General features: G+C 38.4%; 1 protein-coding gene across 10 annotated transcripts in view; it reads right to left on the bottom strand.

Annotated features, from left to right (window-relative positions):
• The window catches only part of SLC39A10 (solute carrier family 39 member 10), a 56,037-nt gene that overhangs the window by 12,009 nt on the left and 22,666 nt on the right, over nt 1–21,362 (bottom strand). For all 10 annotated transcript variants that reach the window (XM_085066063.1, XM_085066061.1, XM_085066064.1 and 7 more), the window contains 4 exons: nt 8,546–9,616; nt 7,331–7,532; nt 2,344–2,513; nt 1,124–1,342 (listed from right to left, as the gene is read on the bottom strand). In XM_085066063.1, the coding sequence (XP_084922189.1) occupies nt 1,124–1,342; nt 2,344–2,513; nt 7,331–7,532; nt 8,546–9,607 (1,653 nt within the window). In that variant the 5' untranslated portion in view covers nt 9,608–9,616. The remainder of the gene's footprint in view (nt 1–1,123; nt 1,343–2,343; nt 2,514–7,330; nt 7,533–8,545; nt 9,617–21,362) is intronic.

The following is a 21,362-nucleotide window of genomic DNA, read 5'->3' as shown; positions in this document are numbered from 1 at the left end:
ATACCTATCCCAGTGGGAATTCTTAGCTACCTACCATGGAGTCTTCTTCCCAAACACACACACAGGTATATTTCACTTTAGTAAGAGGGGACATTTGGACAAGGATTTCTCTCACAGCCCAGAAACACTTGTATACAGCTATCACATTTGCTGAATTTGTTCAAGAAAGCAAATATGCAGCAAGAACTGCTCTTCTAATTTGTTCAACTTTGTTTTTTTTTTATCTTCCTAGAATATCCTTGTATTTTCCTTTAAGAAAGCAGCAAGCTTTTCTCTATCTGCAGCCCATACAGCAGAGCTCAAGGATTTGCCAAAGCAGCCTAGGGGACTTAATTATTTAATTAATCTCAAAGAAGATATGTCCAACGTGACAGTTTTTATCCTTTTATCAGAAGATCTAAGAAATGCCTCCTCCAATACAGAAAATCTGTTGCGCCCTGTCCAGCTCAGACAGAAAGTCTGATGTGAAAACAGAGAACTTGAAAAGTTTTCACAGTCGTTTTGGGAGAAGCAGTTAAGAGTTTCACCGAAATAATTTTCTCCTCAAAGCTGAATGACAAAGGCAAAAGCTAAAACTGAATTTCCATGCACACTCACACTCCCTGAGGTACTTGCTTTCCTTTTACACCCCCATCATGAATACAGAATGCCCCCAGCACTAAAAGTCTAGTAAGTTTTAGAGAAATGAGTTCAAATGTGACTGGCAATTTATAGAAAGCAGGAGTTCTGAAAATTTTAGCATTTTTCTGATGTGGAAAAAATGGATACCTCTATTACACTGGCATTACTCTGTAACCAGGTATTTCTTACATACTGCTTCTCCTGTCTTTGCAAAAAAAAAAAAAACCCAGGGAGCTTTAGAGGAAGAGCTGCAAACTCTGTTACTTAGATCTGCCTCCAAATGCAGCAGCCAGAAAGCTGAAACTTCCCCTATCAGACTTCTACACAGTTTTCCCAAATTACCTTGTTAAGAAAAGCAACTTCTTTAGGAAAGGGATCCCTCACACAACTCCAGACAGAAAACACAGTAGCAGCACTTGTTCACAGAGCAAAGCAGACAATTCCTCAGCACTCAGAAGGTAACTTCAGGTATTTTTAAACAGCAAACAATTTTAGCACTTACCTTTTGTTTATTGTAATGTTTGTACATTCTTATACAGTGCTCAATGATGAAGAGAACATAAATGCCTCCAAGCGCCAGGAGCCCTTTGAGCACTGGGTCATTTTCCTCCAGAAAGCCCTCGGAGTGTGCTGCGTGCGCGTGGCCGTGCCGGTGGGAGCGCCTGTGCTCGTGCACGTGGCCTTGGCCATGGTGGTGGCTGTGGTTGTGGCCTCCGTGCGACTGCAGGGAGAGACAACAGTGACACCGCCTGGTGCAACCAGCGCGCTGGAATGGCCCTGAGCCCAGGTGGAGCAATGACACTGGCCAGACAAAGTAACAGAACCTCCCACCCCTTTTCGTTTGCTCTTCACACTAACAACATTCTGCCAGATAAGTTTTTCAACAGACTATTCATATTCATTACCCTAATCAATAAAAAACAAAATTCCTCTGGCAAATTTTTTGCGAGGGGAGATAATCTAGCTTCAGCTTTTATTCTCACGATGCCAAAGATGAGACTTAACACTCAGAAATATCACAAGGAATTACCATTCTTACACTCCCATTAGCAACCAAACCTTATGATTTTTCCAACTATTACAGTCAATTACAGCCTTAATTCTGATCTGAAATATAAACTTAAAAAAACCCCCAAACCATGACCCAAAATGTGTATTAGAATTATACAAAGAAAACATGTAAATATTAGCCTTTGTACTAAACAGCTGAGGTAATAAAATTTTAGAAAACATTTCCCCTTTTAAGAATTACAGTACACCATCATGAATTAAAAACTGCTTACCTTCCCAGGAACTTGGACAGTTGCTTGATTCAGTACATTAGAGGTTACTTGCTACCCCAAATCTAGTAACCAGGAAGGTTAATCCCCAGGAAATAATTTTAGGTGGTACTGATACACAACTAGCAGTAAACAAGACACAGCAATACTGCTAACTTTAAAATACTCTTGTTGGGCTCATGATTTGTTTTAAAATATTGTGACATCAGTTCAACTGTGAATACCCAACTGCTTTTCTCTTTCTCTTTTTCTATAAAGAAACACACATTTGCATTCTTGTTGTTAGCAGAAAGTCTCCAACAGTGTTTCAGGGTGTCCCTCACAGTCAAGTCAATCCACATGTGCATCAGTGAACCTTTTGTTATTGACACTATCGAGCAATTCCTTGAAAATTCTAGACTCATTAACAATTAAGAATAAAAGGTAAGGAAACAATACTTACATGTGGCAAGAGATGGAGCAGTGCATCTCCACTCATTGTTCCTACAGCCAGAGCTACCAAGAAAGTTAGAAGAAATTTGAAGCACCATTGGTTAATGATGGGAACCAAGATCACACCTAGCAAGGAAAGCAGGCTAATGACGGTGATAGAGATGATACCACAAAACCAGGCTGTGGGAAGAAATGAACATAGAAAGGTTATCAGAACAACACCTGAAAAACTTTCAAGACTGATTAATGACTTTCAACTATCTCTTAAGAAGGTGACTGTCCTTTAACCTAAGTTGTGTGATTGCTCATTCAAAAGGTCCTGAAAAATATAAAGGCAGTACTGAAATCTACAGGAAAAAAAAATATATATACACACGCACACACACAGGCTTATTTACAGTACAGTACATAAGCTAAGAAATTCTTCCTGATTGTTAGTTCCAGGCTTAGCTTTGTAACCCTTCGTGAAACAAAAAGCAAAAGATCTCATATTGGAACAAAACCATCTCTACTACTTGGCTCTGTGAGCATTGATGTGTATTTAACAGTTGTTTTTAATATGGTTCTGATGCAAAATTTAATCTGGATTCCATACTTCTCCCTCTGTTTGGAGTCACACTTTTAACTTGGCACTATTTACTTCACCTGGTGCTGTGAAACATACACTTTTATTCATGAGAAGACTCAGCCTTTGGCAGAGGAACTCTAAAATCAAATGCTACAATTAGAGCTCAAAAAGCTGAAAACAACTTGTTACCACCAAATAGCAGCATTTATTTTTCTGTGAGACTCTGTTGCTGCCATTAGAAGACGTGATAATGAGATGTGGTACACCCAAAATATCCCTGTTAATTAGGGAAGATTGGAAAATTTCTATATGACATTGAAAAGAAGGAATTACACAGGAAAGAGATCCTACAAACAGAGACATGGCTCTTGCAGTCAGCATCTCACCCTAATAAAGTATTTTCTTTAAGTTTTTGCATAAAGGCTTCAGTTTTCTTCCAGGGTTTTCCCCAGCTTCATTTTTAATCAAAAACATCTACACAATTTGCCAACTTTAATGAAAGTTAACAACTCCTGATTCAAAATCACTAGCATTTCCACATTTCAGAGCATGTTCTGACTTCCCTTGTATCTCTGAGAGTCCACAGGGAGTGGAAAACATCCTGGAAAATGGGGCAAAGTATGGGTGAGAGAAGAAGAAAAGAGGAACAATTATGTTGTAGCTGCTCAGTGTCAAAATCAGGGTGAAACAGCCCAAGAATTCTGGCTGTACCAAACCCACTATGGAGCAGATTTGACGAGACTTTGCCAATAGAAGTGTGGCTACTGCAGGCTTGGTCTGGTTCAACACCAAAGCTCACAACATCTGCTGCTTTAAACTTTATAATGGGACATTCATTCTTACAACACCTGTAGCTGTCATTCTACAACACTGCACAAAAACAAACAATCCAACTGAAATACAAAGGGTACAAGCCCACATCCACCAGATGAAAATGACTGGAAAAAGCTTTAGACTGTATGTGGTGTGCACTGACAGACACGAGTAGTGAGACCAGAGAAGAGCTGGTGATAAGGTAAAGTCTGCTGTCAGATGAGGAACTGAAAAACACAGGTGGAAAACAGGAACACAAAAGTAGGTCTGAAGCTGAAGCAGGCTCCTGATGACCAAAATACTGCCACAGCCTTGATTCATCCCCAGAGCACATGTGCCATGTACCCTGGATTTACAGGCTGTGCTAAAAACCTAGTGTACATGGGCCTGTCCTTCAATGCTGAATCAAGCAGGCATGCACAAGCAGCCCAAATAAAAATGACACAGCCATTGGCCAGGACACTGCCCCCAGTCTGGATACACTCTGACATTAAGTGCCAGGTTAGATGATCAACAGCCTTACATGGAAGAAAATGGAAAGGAGATTATGCAAACTGGCTTAAGTTTCATCTATCACAGCAGATTTGGCAAACACACCTCTGAGGGGTTTGAATACTCCTGTGAGTGATACAGAACCTAAACACAGCATCATGATTAAGATGAGGCACACGGGAATTAGAATATGGAATCTGTGCCCCTCTTGGATCGAGCTCCAGGGATCACTGGCATCTGCCCAGGCAGAATTACAAGCTGTATCTGGTCTGAAACACTTCTAATCAACAGCTCTAAGTGATCTCCATCTTCAAACAAAATGCCCCCTGTTTACTTGTGTAACTTCTATCAGCTTGATCCATAGTAGGGTGTGCCTTTCCTTTTCAGTTAAGTTGCTTAGGAGCTCTCAGTGGTGACAATGCCCCTCTTCCAGCAGGCACACTGTGACAGCTGTTCTATGGATAAGGCCTTGAAAATCCTCTACTAGAAGATGTTACAGAACTATATGTAAATTACAGAAAGAAAATCCAACATGGCTTCATAAGTTTTTTGTCATCAGTTGATTAAATTACTTTACTTTCGAAAACCACACTATCAGAGGTAATGGAATCCTCACAGGTTGGTATGAATGAACAGAAGCAACACTTGCCTGTTAAGATTTTTTGAAAGCTTTTACTAAAACTAGATTAAACCACACAAAGCTCATGTTTAAAAATGACTGCATCCTCCTAACCTTGGTGAATACTTCTATCTAAAAATGTTTATATTAGCTCGGTTGAGCACACATTTTCATTTTAGTACAATCCTATAACCTGTAGGTTAAGTGACTGTATGACTGACATTTGCCCTCCACCTCCCACAGTCCCCATATTCCAATTAGGATTTGTTATTTTGTGAGTCGCTTCCTTACATAAGAAGGAACAAGTACTATTATACCAACTGAAATCTTGCTGTAGTTAATATAAGAGTTTACAGGAAATTGTTATGAAGAATGATTTAACATTATCTAATCAAGCTGACCCTGTTCTGGAGGTTACTGTTGGAGAACCAAATCAGTAAGTTAGAAACCAAATTTTTACAACTAGCTGGCAAAGGTGTTATTTTTACTCAAGGTATTGGATGCCATAAAATATGTTAAATGTTCACAATAAGCTTCACTAATTTTGCAAATTAAGTCTCTTAAAACATTAAAGGTCTTCAAGCTGAGTTATTCTTCAACTCCCTTTCTCATTACAGAGAAATAAAATGCAATCTTTTAAAAAGAAGCACTCATCTGTAGAAGCATCCTAATTAAACTGGTTCAAAGCATGTGCAACATGACAGTTCTGTATAGGGTTTCAACATTTTAATTGGCAGAAAATGCTTAGAGCTACTCTAGCAATGCTCTTGGTAATAAGGCAGGGGTCAACTCTTACTACAGTGAGACCACATCACAAAGCAATTTGCTATTGTATAAATCACACACTGTGTCTGGTTTACAGCAATCTTTGAACAGCTAACAAGATAGCAGATGTGTCACTAGAGGAGATTTATGTATAAGAATTATATTAATGACTCAAGAACTGTTAAGAAAAATTACCAGCAATGCATTCTTTCCAACAGTTATTAACATCTATGAGAATGTAGTTACTTCAAGCTTTATTTCTAATGATGCTAATAAACACCTATGTACTAATCAATATTCACATTACCCATACCTTTATTTTCAAAATACAGTCATTATATCTGAGATTTTTTAGAGTTTTAATATCCCAATGCAACTAAACATCAACAGTTCCATTATAATTTATGAAAGATAGCAGTAGCAAACATGTATTTGAAAAGTACATTCAGTTATGAAATCACAACAATGGATTCTGCCCTGAAAGTAAATGCTTTAACAGTAGTAAAAATATTTTTAGCTTAGAACTATGACAATGAGGTAAGAAGTCTGTGGCTAGCACAGGTCTTTCTCATGAGAAGATTCCGTTGTGTTTTATAAACAAAGATAAAGTTTGGATGTTTTTTAAACAGTGTCTTGAGATTTGGACAGCTCAGGCCTGGCCAATCAGGCCTAGGGGGAGGTTTCTGGCTGACCAATCTGGGCAACCTCTGAAAAGTCTATATATATTGAAATCAAAATAATAAACTTCCTCTTTCTTGCCACACTGAGAACTTGGGTCCTTTTCTCTGCTAGCAGCTCAACAGCGACAGAAGTCGACTCAGTTTTACTCAAGGTATACACCAAAAAACCCCAAACCAACTGGCAACACAGGATTTTGATGGAATGCTTCTCATGTGCTTAGAGAGAAATAATACAAAGTAATTGACATTGGAAATCAGAAGAGGGAAGTGTCAGAAATGGCAATTTAAATGCTCTTTTATCTTGTTTATGTCTATTTTTTAAGTTCACCAAAAATCCTGTATGTCAATTCTACAAATTTGAATCACTGCTAGAATATAATAATGGTAACACCTAAAATCTTATCTTCCAGTGAATGAACTGTGCTGAAGGTGCTTCCTCTATTCCTGAATTAATAGGTCCAGGTCAAGTTTATCAAGAACCTTAGTGCCAAAGTAACATTGCAAATTTCCAGCTTTGAGATAAACATATGGACCACCTCAGTCTCACTAAGTAAAAAAAGACATAACATATATTTAATGATGGCAGTGATCCAAACTGTGGGTGCACTTGCTCCTGCCTAGCGGTGCTGCTGTCTCCAAAGATTCTGTACCTTGCCTGTGTTGCTACTCAAGATATGTTGGAAGAATACAGGCCAAAATGCCTAGGCCCAATGATAAGAGGTTAGGCCTCAACAATAGGGGACAAAAAAAGGAAAAGGAAAAAAAAGGAAAGAAATAAAACCAAGCAAACATAAAATAGTGGAAATAACAGTTAATAAAGATGAAAAGATACAAACCCAGAAGGTGCCTCCTTGATCCATGGTTACCTGGGAGAAGCCACCTACCAGGATACTGTGAGTCCTGACTGAAAGCACTATGCTTCTCAAATTTCTTCTAATATGTTAAATTTCAACCATTACTTCACTCTACAGGCAATGCTAAGTTGTGTGACATGTCAAACTTTGAAGTTTGTATTTACAGTGCAAAATCATTTTGAAAACTTTAAATGTTACACACGTACCTGATGCACCTGTTTTATCTTTATTCTCAATTGATGCATTTTTACTTTTCATAAAATCTTCCAGCTCATCATAATGTACAATACAAAGCCTTCTCTCAATCTGGTATAGCAAAGCAGGACACATGTACACGAACAGCTCAGGAGATATTAGAGAGCTGGCTTCCAGACCATAGTACCGTAGCAGCTGTGTAGCATTTAAGCACTGCAAGCAAATTGTACAAACAGATTAAATATAAAAGCAACTATTTTCAGTTATGGAAAACGTAGCATACACAATTAAAGCAGAAACTTTGGTCCAAACATTCCACCAGTGCTAAAACATGTCTTAAACTGATCTAAGTGGTTTATCAGGGGGAAGAAACAATGAAAATATCTGCACTGCAAACTTGAGTCTCCCAACACCTACATTAACTTTAGATAAATGTCAAAGAAAAGGAGTTTCCATATTCTTTACACAGTACAAGCAGGGAAGAAAGAGCAACAGGTGAAGAGTGGGAAAATATAAATCCAAAGTAGGTTTTTCAACACTTCTGTTTACCTACCAACCTTCTGTGTTTTGAGTTTCACTTTTAATTCAGTTTGAAACCTCAACCTTGGCACTCCAGTTTAAAATTATGACATCACAAAGTCATGCATCTGTAGTTAACTGTAAGGGGAATGGATTTATGGTGCTGGCAGAAATAATCAATGCTGAAGGAAAAAAACAGAAGAGCTTCCACTGAGCACAGTGCTCCTGAAGCTATATCTGCAATTGCTTCTTAATCTCTTAGGACAAAGACATCAAAAGTGTGCTGAAAAGATGCAGGTATTTTACGAAAGAGTGTCTGTGCACTTTTCAAAAATGTTAATGAACTCAGATTCAGAAAGAATGTCTGTGCACCAAGAAAGCCGTGTGTGGTGGCAGAATTCCTGAGCACTGGGAAGGGAAAAAACCTCACCTGTAAGCAGGGTATCTCAGAAAGCTTTAAGGATCAACTTCATACAGATAAACTGGCATGATGACAGGTCTCTGAGAATAGATGGGTGATGGGCACACAGAAATTACAACTCATAGTAAACTCAGAGCTGGGTCAGTAACCTCTAGCATTGTAACTCTGCTACCTGTATTACACTATGGTCCCAAACGTGTCTCTGTGTTATTTGTGGGGTATGCACCTTCCATTATTATGTAACGGCACCGAAAGTCAACTCACCAGCTCTCCATTTCCTACTCACCTCCTCATGATCATGCTCATCTTCACTATGGTCCTTGTGACTGCGTGCTGCAGCAAGAGCATGTTTCCTCACGCTGATCTGCTTGTGAGAGGCCTCTCGCTTGCTGGTGTGGCGGTGCCTGTCAGCACTGCCCACAGTGCCATCCTGGTGCCCGTGGCCGGCAGAGCGATCGCCGCCGTGCTCGTGGTGGTGCCCGTGCAGGTGAGAGGCGTCGTGGACGTGGTCGTGTTTATGAACGCGGTTGTGCTCGTACTGATCACCAGGGTCGTGATCCGGGCTGTAATCCCACGTAGCATCTCCCGACGTCTCGCTGAGCTTCTTCTGCTTCTTCTTCTGTTTCCGCTGTTTCCTTTCGGGTTGCTCCTGAGTGGTGTTTGTCTCTGTGGAAGGTTCGTGGTTCTGCTCGCCGTGCTCGCCGTGGCTGACCGAGTCGTTGCGGGAGTGGTGAGTGCCGTTGTGCTCGTGCCGGTGTGGGCGCGAGTGGTGGTGGTGGTGACGGCGACTTTGGTTGTGAACGTGTTTGCCATCCTCCTTCACTGAGGGCACTGCTGCCTCTCGCTCAGTGTCACATTTATGATTTCTCTTTGCAGACACACCCACCGTGGTCTGGTTTTCCGAATCTGAGTGGCTGTGAGCATGGTTATGAGGATGAAAATGCTTTCCTTCCTGTACTTCCAAAGCGTACAAGTGAGAAACATGATCGTGGCCAATATCATCATGATTTATCATCACTACTTTGACCTCTCCCAAACCAAGGCTTATTAACAGTTTTTCCAGGCCAAAAAAAGATAATCTTCCATTTTCACCGTAGCGATCAAAAATCTTTTCAATGTAGTATTTTTGTTCATTTTCCGCTTCCAACGTTGAAAATTTACTGGGCATAGATTCTGTTCCTCCATTCTGGAAATATGATTCATTTGAGATCTGATAGTCATTGTGGTCGTGCACACGATCCTTTTTGGGACCACTGTTATGTCCATCTCCATGGCAATGATTGCACTGATGAAAAATAAATGTCAGCAAACAAATGATGCAAAATTTTGTGTGCATGTGTACCTTCATCTCTGTTTCCTACAAGAAAAAAAGCAAAGCACTTAGCTGTACAAGCAATCTCAATGTCAATTTATATGGCATATCAGTTTGGTACTTATGCCAACTGAATCACTCACAAAACGTTTTAGATATTGGCATTAAAAGAATAGCAATTGCAGTACTTTAACTGCAGAAATTGTATTAATGTACTTTTCTTATCCAACAGTAAGACAGACTCTGTGTATTTTAGAGATACTGTTTTACAAACCATACTTACAGGAGGCGATTATAAGAAAAAGATTAACAACGTTTACAGTCAGTCATATCAGAACATTTTTGTGCATATTTACAGAGGCACCTATGCTTATGATAACCTATAATAGTGAAAATCTTGATAAAACACAAGCTACAGAAGAATGAAAATTATTCTAAAATAACAATGCTGTATTTTCCTGTTCACAGCACTGACAGGCAGGTAATACAGCTGAAAACCCACGCACCATTTGTTCTCTTTTGTGCAGCTAAAGTGCCTCCACCAAACACACACTGCACAATTCCCTATTTTGAAATCGGTCATTGCTAGTGCAAAAATAAGTTGCCATTAACCAAATTCAATGTATTGCTTAAATGTTCATATTTTTAATGCTTTTTACTTACACTGATTTACTGACTTCAAAGATCTATGTGGACATTCATTGAAAAGTAAGGTTATACGGAAAACACCTGCTTAGACAACTCAAAAAAGAGACTGCTCTTTCTGGCAACTGTCGAGCTGAAAGCAATTTGTGCTGTTTTTTAGAAATTACATCGACACAATGTGGTTTTCAATTTAGTGTTACATGTGAAAAACCTACAGTTCAACACCAAGTTCTGAAGGAGACACTGCAAAAGCATGTCTTGTGTTTAGAACTGAAAATGATTCACCATTGTGCACTGCAGAAAATGCAAGGATGTAAGGGAACAGGAAACATGCCAGCTGTGCTGTAAGCCTTTAACACTGCCTGTGGTTTTAGTTCCTGATGTGCACCTTGACTAGAACTGCTGCTGGCCCTGTGCTCACAAAGGCACAAGTGACCCGCTCAGCACATCCTGAAGTGCTGCTGACTTTCACACAGGACAGGAGAAATTCAGTTGTCCTCCCCAAGCCTCCCACAGCTGCTCACTAAAACGTGCTTTGTGAAATCGGCCAGGAAAAGTGCTCTGCAGCAAACCACAAATATTTAAAGTCCATCTTAGTTTCCAAAAATACCAGCTTGCTGTTCTGTGCTTATTCACTTGGAACCACATTATTGCACACACACACACACGCACACAAAATCTGTTGGAAGCTCCTATACTCATAACAGAGAAAAGGAAAGAGTTGCCTTCTAATGACCTGATATAGCAAATAAATGTGTCAACACAGAATACAAGAAAAATCTTTCTACTGTTAAGCTCTACAAATCCAAAATATGAAAATTCACTTTTCACTGGCGCTTCAAACACAATGTTTTTTTTAAAAAAGCAGAACTCTCTTTTGCAATACTGTCCCATTAAAAAATATACGACCAGAAAAACATCCGTCAAATGGAGGCTTCTGCATCAAAATTGATTCCACGGACATCAGACAGGTCAATGGCAACTCATTGTACATTAGTGGCTTATTTTTATAAACAACTGTTCAGTCACCAGTCTGGAATGACTGTGGTTTGTCTCCAGTTCAATCTCCTACATTCCAGTTACTGATTTAAGGGCTGTAACAAACTTTTTCAAGTAGTTCAGTATGATAAGTTCATCCCCAAAATTTACTGAGGTATTATTTTCACATAGTGTTTTTCATTCACAGGTTCTCTTGAAGGCATCCTTAAATGTTCTTATAAATACAACCCTGGGGTTGGTATAGAATCATCAAAAACACCTCAAAGCACCTCCCAAAAGCTTTTTCCCTTTTCCTTTGAGGAGACAGTAAAGTGTTGATACTGGTGGAGTAGAACAAAACCAGTTGCAAATCTTGGTACCCAAGAGTCACTGGACTGAGGCAATCCTCAGACTGTGTGAGTGCCTGGAAACAGCTTTAAATAAAGGCCAACTGCTCTGTCTCACAAGGCTGAGAACCTGCGCTCTGCCTTACAGGACATGCCAGGAAGCAGAAACACTCTGTTAGCAATCAGGAGTATGAGTGGTGACAGATCAGGAGAGCTCCACGTTTCTGTAGGAATATGTCTGTTTGCATCAACTGAGGATTTATAATGTTGAATGCTACTTAACGTGAAGAGCAGGTTCAGGATCTGGACTAAACCATTCAGGTACACTCAAGACCAATGAAAGCCCTGGGAGAAAGATGAACTTGTATGTGGTTGAGTAAGTACATGCAGTATATTGTAATCCTCCAGCAAACTATTCAAGCATCTTTTTAACTACAGCTTCTCAGTACTGAAAACAGCATTGCAAGTTTAAGTAAAATTTAGTTACTCAAAGAATACTACTTGTGTAGGTAAGACACCTTTTCTCCCCTTTTTCCACATAATAGTAATACAACAAGAACAAGCAAAGTCAAATTATTCTCATTTAAACAAGCACAATCCAGACTAAAATATCTCTACCAGGAAATTCATGACTAAAGCATGCTTATAATCCTTTTCACAACCTCATGATCTTTTCCATGTGACTGTCTCATACAATACTACTAATACATTACTTGGAAACTTTAGTCATGCATCCCTAATTGTGGTGTTCAGCTTTGAATGGTACCTTTTCTCCAAGCCCTAATGGTTAAAATAGTTTGTAACCTATGATCATGATTCTTTGCTGAAAAACAAGAGCTCAGCAATATCAGACCAATTTCAAAATAAATTATTTGTCTGCTTTCAGTTAAAATAGCAATTACCCTAGCACAGTATTTTTAATCTTCTGTTGTATAATATTCTGTATCTTCTATTGCAATTCTTATAACAGAACAGATGCTTAAAAACAAATGTACCCATAATAACGTTTCAAAAAGAACAACCAGAAAGAGTTAATTATTTCTCTCTTTTTAAACATGTTTGATTATTCTCTAGGCAGTAGTAAATAGCTGTCATGTTTAACCTGTCAGGCAGTACTCATATGTGTATAATACTGGAAAGCTGAAGTCCAAGTTCTATACACTTCAGTGGCACAAAATTGTATATAGCTGATCTCATTATAGGAACATTAAGACACTCAAATCCCTGGAGGAGAATATTCAAGAGCAGCCTGAGGACAAGACTACACCAAAGTTGAAAAAGATTCTGCCTATTACTGCTGTCAGCCTTTGCCTAATTCTGTTCACTCGTTTGATTCCCTGCTGCCTCCCCTCCTCCCCTCCACAGCTCCTGTTGGGCAGGGACCTAATCCAGGGCAGGGAATCCAGACAGGAGGGAAAACATCTCCAAGCTGTGGGTTGGTATGGAACTACAGCACCAGTAAAGGGCAGGGCTGCAAATAGCAGCACCTGCTACATCTCCCTGAGTGCAACAAATGCAGGCCTTCCTGACAGCCCCGGCAGTGCCACAACCCCACCCACAGCCAAGCTCCAAAATTAGAATGTGTACACTTGCAGGGAGAAAGGTGAAGTGTGTCCCACCCGTGGGCATTTCAGAAAGGCAGATGGTGCTGCCCAGTGCACCCCATGCCCTCCCCATGCAGCAGTGCAAGAGAGCATTCCCAGCAAGTGCAGAACTGATTGAACATCCACTCACAGAGAGGCTTGAGGTCAAACCTCCTGAGCAGCACCTCAGCACAGAGTTACCTTCTCTGCATGGAAAAGTCACCACATCTCTGTGCAAACCTCTCTCTGCCTAGGGTGTTTCAGCTATTTAAGCAAAGGCACCTGTGATCACAGTTGGGTTTGGTCTTGCTTCTTTTAAAATTTTTTTCTTTCAATTTCCCTTGGATTTCTGAAATTCATCCATAGTGCTTATTGTTTCAACTGTTATTACATAGCCCTTTATGCCTTAAAGCCTAGAATATGAACATGATTTGGGGGGACATGTTTGTTTATTTATCACCAACTGCTTCACTGAGACTAGCTCAAGAAAAAACTAGTTCAAGAGTTAGGCTTTACTTAAAACAACAAACTTGGATTCAAATAATGTGGTCATACAAAATTCAAACTCAAATGAAAGCCACATCTGTTATTCCAGCATTTGCAGCCCACATACTACAGCTTTTTTTTTTAGTATACTATGCTGACTAGAATATTTTAAGTGCCCAATTTTATTCCCCCCAACCCTTTTTCATGCCTGTTCCCAACATTTTTAATAACCTGAAATATTTGTAATATAAATGCACTGATTTCTCCCCTTCCCACGCTCCTTCCCAAGTAATTTCAGTTTCTCTCCCTTGTTGTTTCTTATCCTTGTCTTCTCTGAAGAATGTTCTGCTCATCTACAAAAAAATCAGCTTGAGTGCCACAGGGAAATAAAATACCTTAGCAAGACTTCATGGGTAACTACAAGCTCCACACCAAACACATGCTTCAGCTAAGGCAAGAGTGAACCCAGAAAGACAAAAGGTGTTAAAAGAGTAAAGCCAAAGTAATATTCTTACCAAACTAAGGCATCCTCTCTGTGAGGCAGTGAGAAGTTCAGCACTTATGGAATTAATTTCTATCAGGAACTTCTCAGAGTAACAGCCCTATGAGAAATGCCAATTTCTTAAAAGGAGAAATAATTCTTGAAATAAAGTTATTGACTACATAAAGGTAGTTTTTCTTACAATTCCTAAGAATTTCACTTATTTTCTATATTGCAGGTATTCACTCCAATGTACATACAGGAGAGATGTATGCAGCTTCCCCCCATCCCAAATTGTGCAATACTTCATACAAATGTTTGGTTCAAAAAAAAGGCTGGAATCTGAAAATCCAAATGAAGCTACTCCACATTTTTAACAAACACTAGAATATTAAATCCTACTAATCTAGCACACATTTTTAAGGTAAATTATTTTTTAAAAAGGTAATGTGAAATTAATATATTGTTTTAACTGAAAAATTTTAAGAAAGCCATAAAAACATTTTAACTAAATAATAACCTGGTTTTACCAGTCTTAAGCTGACATTTGCTTCTGCATATACAAACTGGAAAACATGCTACAGATCAAAAAAGTTAAAATTAACCATTTCTAACTTTAGTTCTCACCCATCTCCTGTATTTTCTTCCCTCTTCAATTTCAGTGAAACTGGTTTGTGGATTTCAGTAAAACTCATTCATTTGAAAACCTACAGCCCAGTAGGAGGGGCACTTTGTAAGAACAAACCACTGACTAATTGATCCAAGCCCTATTTGCTAAGTTAATACCAGATAAGACTTAAACAGTACAGAAAGCATTTCTGCATAACTGAACACACCATGAATACTTCTTAAAAATCTGAACTGTAAAGTATTTGAAATGCCAAGTCCCAAGCATAATAAAATGATCTTGAACTAATACAGTAGCAACCTACCAGCTCAGTTATCCAGAAAGGAGCATTTATGTTGAACGTAAAAAAGCTGGACAGCCTTTTTCAAAGGGCCAGCTATTTGTAAGAAACTGCTGAGTACAGGATCCTCCTCACAGCTCAAAAGAACATAAAAATTTCAGAATAGTTGGAAGTTCTGTAAGTACTAGTTCTGCTCACCTAGAATTAAATTGCAGTCTTTCATATATAAACTGGATGTGGTCCATGAAACACCTATTAATGCACAGAATTTATAACAGAGCTAATTTGCTTTTGTGCCAATATTCTACTGTTCAATTAGGTCCTATTAAGATACCAACCAGTGCTTGTAAGAATGAAATACTTGAAAAGATGAACCAGTTACACCTGCATTTTAATATTTCATTTTTCCACTGAAAGTAAGCAAATGTTTTGGTTAGAACCATGGCTGAAGTTCAGTAAATATTTTAAGATGGTGTTACACTTCAGGCAGCAGTCCTGCCCTCCCCCACTGCTTCACTCTCTTGTTCCCATTCCCACAAAACCATTTTTGGATACCAGCACATTTGTTTGCTGATCTGTTCACTGTGCAGCTGTACAACTAGATTCTGCTGAAAAACAGCCTAGAAAAAGAAAAAAAAAAGATTATTTTCAAGACAGATTACTTTTCCTATCTGGCTCCCTGTGCAGCTGCACAAACACCAACCACAGTCCACACAAAAAAAGAGCCACGCAGCTTTAGGTGGGAATACCAGTTACTGATCAGGTTGAGCTGCAGTCTAATAGAGTATTTAGACAGAGCAGAAATAAAACAACTGGCCACCTCAAAATGCAGTAAAATGACTTTGAAAAACCACAGTGGACATATTTCCTATTGAAAGCCACTTGAGAATACTTTCTCCAACTTCCCCTTCAAAACAGAATATAACAGTATTTCTAATAAAGTGTTAAAACCTGTTGCAGTACTTTAATGTTCTTATAACTTACACCACTGTCAATGTCATCCTTGCACTACATTGCAATACCTGTGGTATGTTAGAAGGCATTAAAGGCATGCCTTTGATGAGTGTTTAATACCTACACCATCATAATGACACCCCCATCCAGCCACAATCCAAAAGGAATTATACATGCATGCTATTAGGCCGATGACTTCTCTCACTTTAAGAAAACAGAAAAATAAATTTAAAAAAGCTGTCAATTATGGAAGTCCATTGAAACATGAGACTAAAGCATTCTTTCCTTACATGTGCTATGCCAATTTAGTGCCTGACTGACTGTGAAGGCCATTTCTAGAATGCAGAGGTTTCAAATTTACTTGGCAACATATACCATTGAATCAAATAGTATTTTTAAAGAAGAGATTTAGTTAATGAACCACCATCACAGACTTTTCTAAAGTGCTCCATCAACAAGCCATTCCACTTATTCTTAGCAAAGCTACTCAGTCAAGAGAACAACCCAGGAGAACTACTCAGAACTACCCTTAGACAGCAGGCAGCTAATGGAACCACTGACATCTTCAATTAGGGGGCTCCCAAATATGTCTTTGTTCAGTAATTGTGGGAGACAAAGGGGTTTGTGGAGACACCTTAGCAGATTCTGAAGTAACGCTTAGCCATTCTGACATAGGACATAAAATAGCTGCACATATTTCAACAGGCAAATCCACCAAGAAAATGCCCAGCTGAACCAACATGTGTAATTTGCACCACATTCCAAGAGAGGCCTCAACAGAGGTCACGCCATTTCCCAGCTATCATTTATTTTAACCAAGATTATTCTGAAACATCTGCATGGCTACTCATTACAAGTTTGTGCAGTGATTGAGGCAACTGTTCAAACTGATACAAATACTGACTGGCTTAAAAAATCACAAACTATAAACTTTTCTTAGCAAGGTATTAAGACAAGTTGGAAGGCACATAAGTTTGAGGTGAAATAATGAAAATATAGTGTTTAATAACCAATATTACTTAGTGCAAGACTAGAGACAGAAAAGGGGCAACGAAGCACAATCCTTAAAGCTTTAATTTAAAATGCTTTTCTTTAACAAGATGGCTTTTCAGCAATCACATTAGGAATACTGATGGGCTACAACTGCCAGCTTAAAAATACCATTCCTATATGTACTTCCCTGTATCCATCACCCTGCAAGTGCAAGTACATTCTAACAGCAACACAGGCATGCAAGGACAGATATTATGGAAAGTGAGGCTACACTCACAGTTTTTCTAAAATGACATTGCAGGAGATTATGTGACCCAGACTGTGCCATGTAGCTTTATCAGTTGATCCATCATCAGTTCCTGCCTTTTACAGTAACCATGCTTTGGTACATACTTCTTCCAGTACCTCTCGAATATGGATGTGCCTCTATAAGTTTTGCTTGAGTATAACCATGACCTTTTTCCTTTCATTATAGTTTAAATTACAATGATTTTCTGGGCTAGCTGCTGATTTGGTTCAATATTATTGTGGTCACCACCCTTCTCAGTGGGATCCCAGGACATTAATGTTTCCTGTATCACTCTGTGGATCACTGACATCTTTCACCTTCATTATTTTTTTCCCTTGCTATTGGGGCTTGCTTTATTTTACATAACTCTGTTAGTTCTTATGACTCTAGGTAATTTCCATAGCCCATTTCTGTAAAGGAAGGACACTTTCTATCAGGAACCTGCTACTTTGATACATTTACATGAAACCTCACAACTTTAGTTAAGCCGCAAATGAACCAAGTTCTGATTTTCCCAGGATTAAAATTTGAAATTGTTCCTACTGCTACACTGTGGTACAAAAAACAGTTCAAAAAAGAATAATTAAATATGCTGCTTTCTGTCTCTAACCTTTAAGCACATATGATCAGCAAGTGTATCTCAAACAAACAGAAATCTGGAAGAACAAGATTATCCTGACTAATCAAGAGGCACATTCTACAATGGCAGATGCTAAATATTTGCAGGTCTTTCTGATGAACAGAAATGGTTTGGCAGTCTACCACTGAAATTATGGGTTATCAAGTTTCTCAGAGAAAGAGATTTTATGCTCTTTGCATATTACAACTACCCAAAGTAAAAGCATTATGTGATCAGGGTTGCATGTTTTTCTACAAAATCAAGCCAATTAAAACTACTGTATTTCAAATTGTGTGTGTAACGAACAGACTACAAAACAGACTTGTGGTAGAAGATGGTTTAAACCATCAGGATGAACTGACAGAAGCCAAACTGATACAGATCAGCAAAATTAAAATCTACTGCAAGAACCAGTTAAGAATTAAGACTGCTACAGTCCATCTGCACCCCTAAACTTATTTGAACATGAAAAATTAGCTCAGTTTTAAATATCACATACACAGCATGAGAGTTTAATCTTGAGAACAGAAAAACTTTTGATTCCAGTTAGTCACAACTGAAGAGATCTAAACATTTGTGTGCTGCTAAGACAATCAGAGGCTTTGCTCTTATTTTTAGATCACTACAATAGAAAAACTTTTTTTTTTTTTTTTTGAAAGTTGGCATGGCTAACAATATATGTAATCTTTGACCAACATAACTGTATCCTCGAAGCAAAGCACAGTAAGTGAAAATACAAAAAAAAATTTCCTGTTTGATGAGCTGGTTTATAAATTTCTGATTAAACTACATGTATTTCTACAGTGTACATGTATTGTTTAGGAAGTATATTACTGATAATATGTGAGGCAGAAGTATTAAGGGTCTGGCATTGCTTATTGTTAAGGGAAGTAAAACTGAAGCAAACCATAACTGCACGTACAGAATAAAAAACTGCAGAGCATGTGAGGCATCATTTTGGTACTTCACTATTATTCAACCACTGCCTGATTGAATACAAGGAACTACTGTATGACACATTTCATAGGATATGGGCAAATATTCAGCAAAAAATGTGGGGTTTTCCCATTGTTAATACACATTCCTGTTATGTGAAGAACAATGTACTCCTCTAGATGTTTCACTTAAAGAATATTTTGTTTATAAAACATAATTAATCCTTTGTCTTTGCCAATTTACTGTTAACAAACTACAGTTATAGAGACAATTACAGTAAATTAATTTATTTATAGAAACTCTCAGAATTTTCCACAAATAAGTGACAATCTGCCTTTTTCAATTTTATTAGTTTCAAGAACTCAGCAACAATACAATACAAGGCAAAGTATGGACTTCAAACACTGTGGAAGTATTTTATATCACCCAGTGTAACTCTTTACTGCAACTGATTTGAACCATAAAGTTTGATACAAGGAAAACAAAATAATAATTTGCTATACTTGCTGCATTCTTATTAAAGCATCTCATCTTCATCTGTCCTTTTAGGAAGCAGCACTAACCCCTCACATTTCTCTCCCTACTACTGAACATACAGAGGTAGCAAAAGGCAGCATAAGAATTTTTGCCTAAAGCTACCGAAAATGGGATTCTGTACCACACTGTGCAAGACACAGATGCATTGACTACACACTTTACAGAAGTCATTTTCTTATCTGCAGTACAAAGACAGCAACTCAGCGAAAAAACAGCTAGCTATGGGCAAACTACAATGAAACGCTAAATTTTGTATATACATCCTGCTTCAACAACTGTGTATTTATTTACTGAATGTATGGTCTGAGAGCAAGTGGACCCTGTTAATATAATGCAATGCCTCTGTTGGACAACTGCCTCAAAACATAGTTCAGAACAGCAAAGGACGGAAATCTATCCTGTTTATGTATTGTATCAGACATCAAATAAATGGGAGTATTTTATATTTAGCATAAAAACAGTATTGCAAGGTGAGCACACTACTTGGACAGCAGCAGGGTAGCATTTCTTAAGTTTTAATGTATGCTAGTACAATTTGTAAATGTACTTTTAGGCTGAGATACTGTCTTTTATAGACTGATGTTCAGTCAGCACAAAAATGTGCTTCTACATTCTGCAAAGAGAACCAGACAATATATATGGCCTACATGATACTCTTTGAATTTCATGGAATGGGAGTACTTATCAAGGTAGTGGAGCCTGATGAAAAGAGGTCTTCCTTGACAGGAATGGATTGCAGAAATTGCAGAGAAGTAATGTAACCATCGTGTGAAACACAGAGTCCAATTTTCCAGCTGATAGTAAAGCAGCTTTTCTGGACTGCTCTGTACATGCAGTACAGGTACAAGCAGTGCCTTCAGTGCCAAAGCAGGACTATGAAGCACACCTGCCTTACTACTCCCCCTTGCAGGAACACTCACTTGTGGCATTATCAGTTATTTTGCAAGATGAATTGAACTCAACTTCCAGCTATGTACAAATGACATTCGGCTATCATGAACAATTCTATATGGGATGCAGTGCTACTAAGTCCTATTTAAAATGCAAATCAATATTAACCAAGATATTACTGAAAAAAAAATTCCGCATCAAGAATCACGTTGAGCAATGTCTACTGAGACTACCTTGAAGATGACATATATTTTTCCTTTTTTTCCCCTTTGATACTCCAATCTCAGTATAGCTGCATGCTATTATCAGCCATTAGCTTGGTTAAAGAGGAACTATTTATAGATATCAAATCACCTGTAGATAATTTCTGTATTATCTACAGCTGTAAATAATTTCTCATTTACAGTTATCTTTCAGAATTCAAGGTATTATTTTTGTTCATTAATAATCATCACCCTAAAGAGCAATTTATGAATGTGGTGCAAGTCAGGTAATCTTGAAATCTCTATCTCTATGTATGAACTGCATGACAACACCTGTCAGGAATTCATGTTGTATTATAGTGGTCTTTACTAGGAACTCTGACTGGAAACTATTTTGAAAGCATTTGTAACCTACAAGCAGAAACACTGCACAAATTCTCTGTTGATTATATTTACAATTTCATGCACATTCTGCATAAAACATCTTTCATACATTCTTAACCTGAAGAGCATTTTCTCTCACATATGCATTTTATCTAATCTAAACAACAATTCAGGCTGATGACTTTCAGACACGATCAGTTACACGTCAACTTCCAGAATTATGCAGACTTTTGTCTCAAATCTAGATTGGTTTAGTGACTTCAGAACTGTGTGTCTTTATCACTTAAGCACCAAATCGAATACTTATAAAATACAATTTTCTGTAGCTGTTAACAGTCCAGAAACTCTCTGTCTATAGAGCTCCTCCTGTTAATACTCCACATTTTGTATAGACATGCTACTTGGTTTAATACTGACTTGTGACTGCTAACACAGAACAAAAAGAGGGGCAAGTTTCTATAGCAAACTTCATGTGGCTGCAGAAAAGGCAACAGCCAGATGAGAATGAAGCTCCTGGGTCACTGACAGCTGAGAGAGAAAAGACAACAGCTGAGTCA

This window comes from Lichenostomus cassidix, chromosome 7 (assembly GCF_008360975.1).
Source record: "Lichenostomus cassidix isolate B80296 chromosome 7, HeHo_3.0, whole genome shotgun sequence".
Lineage (NCBI taxonomy): Eukaryota > Metazoa > Chordata > Aves > Passeriformes > Meliphagidae > Lichenostomus > Lichenostomus cassidix.
This window is presented reverse-complemented; position numbering and strand designations above follow the sequence as displayed.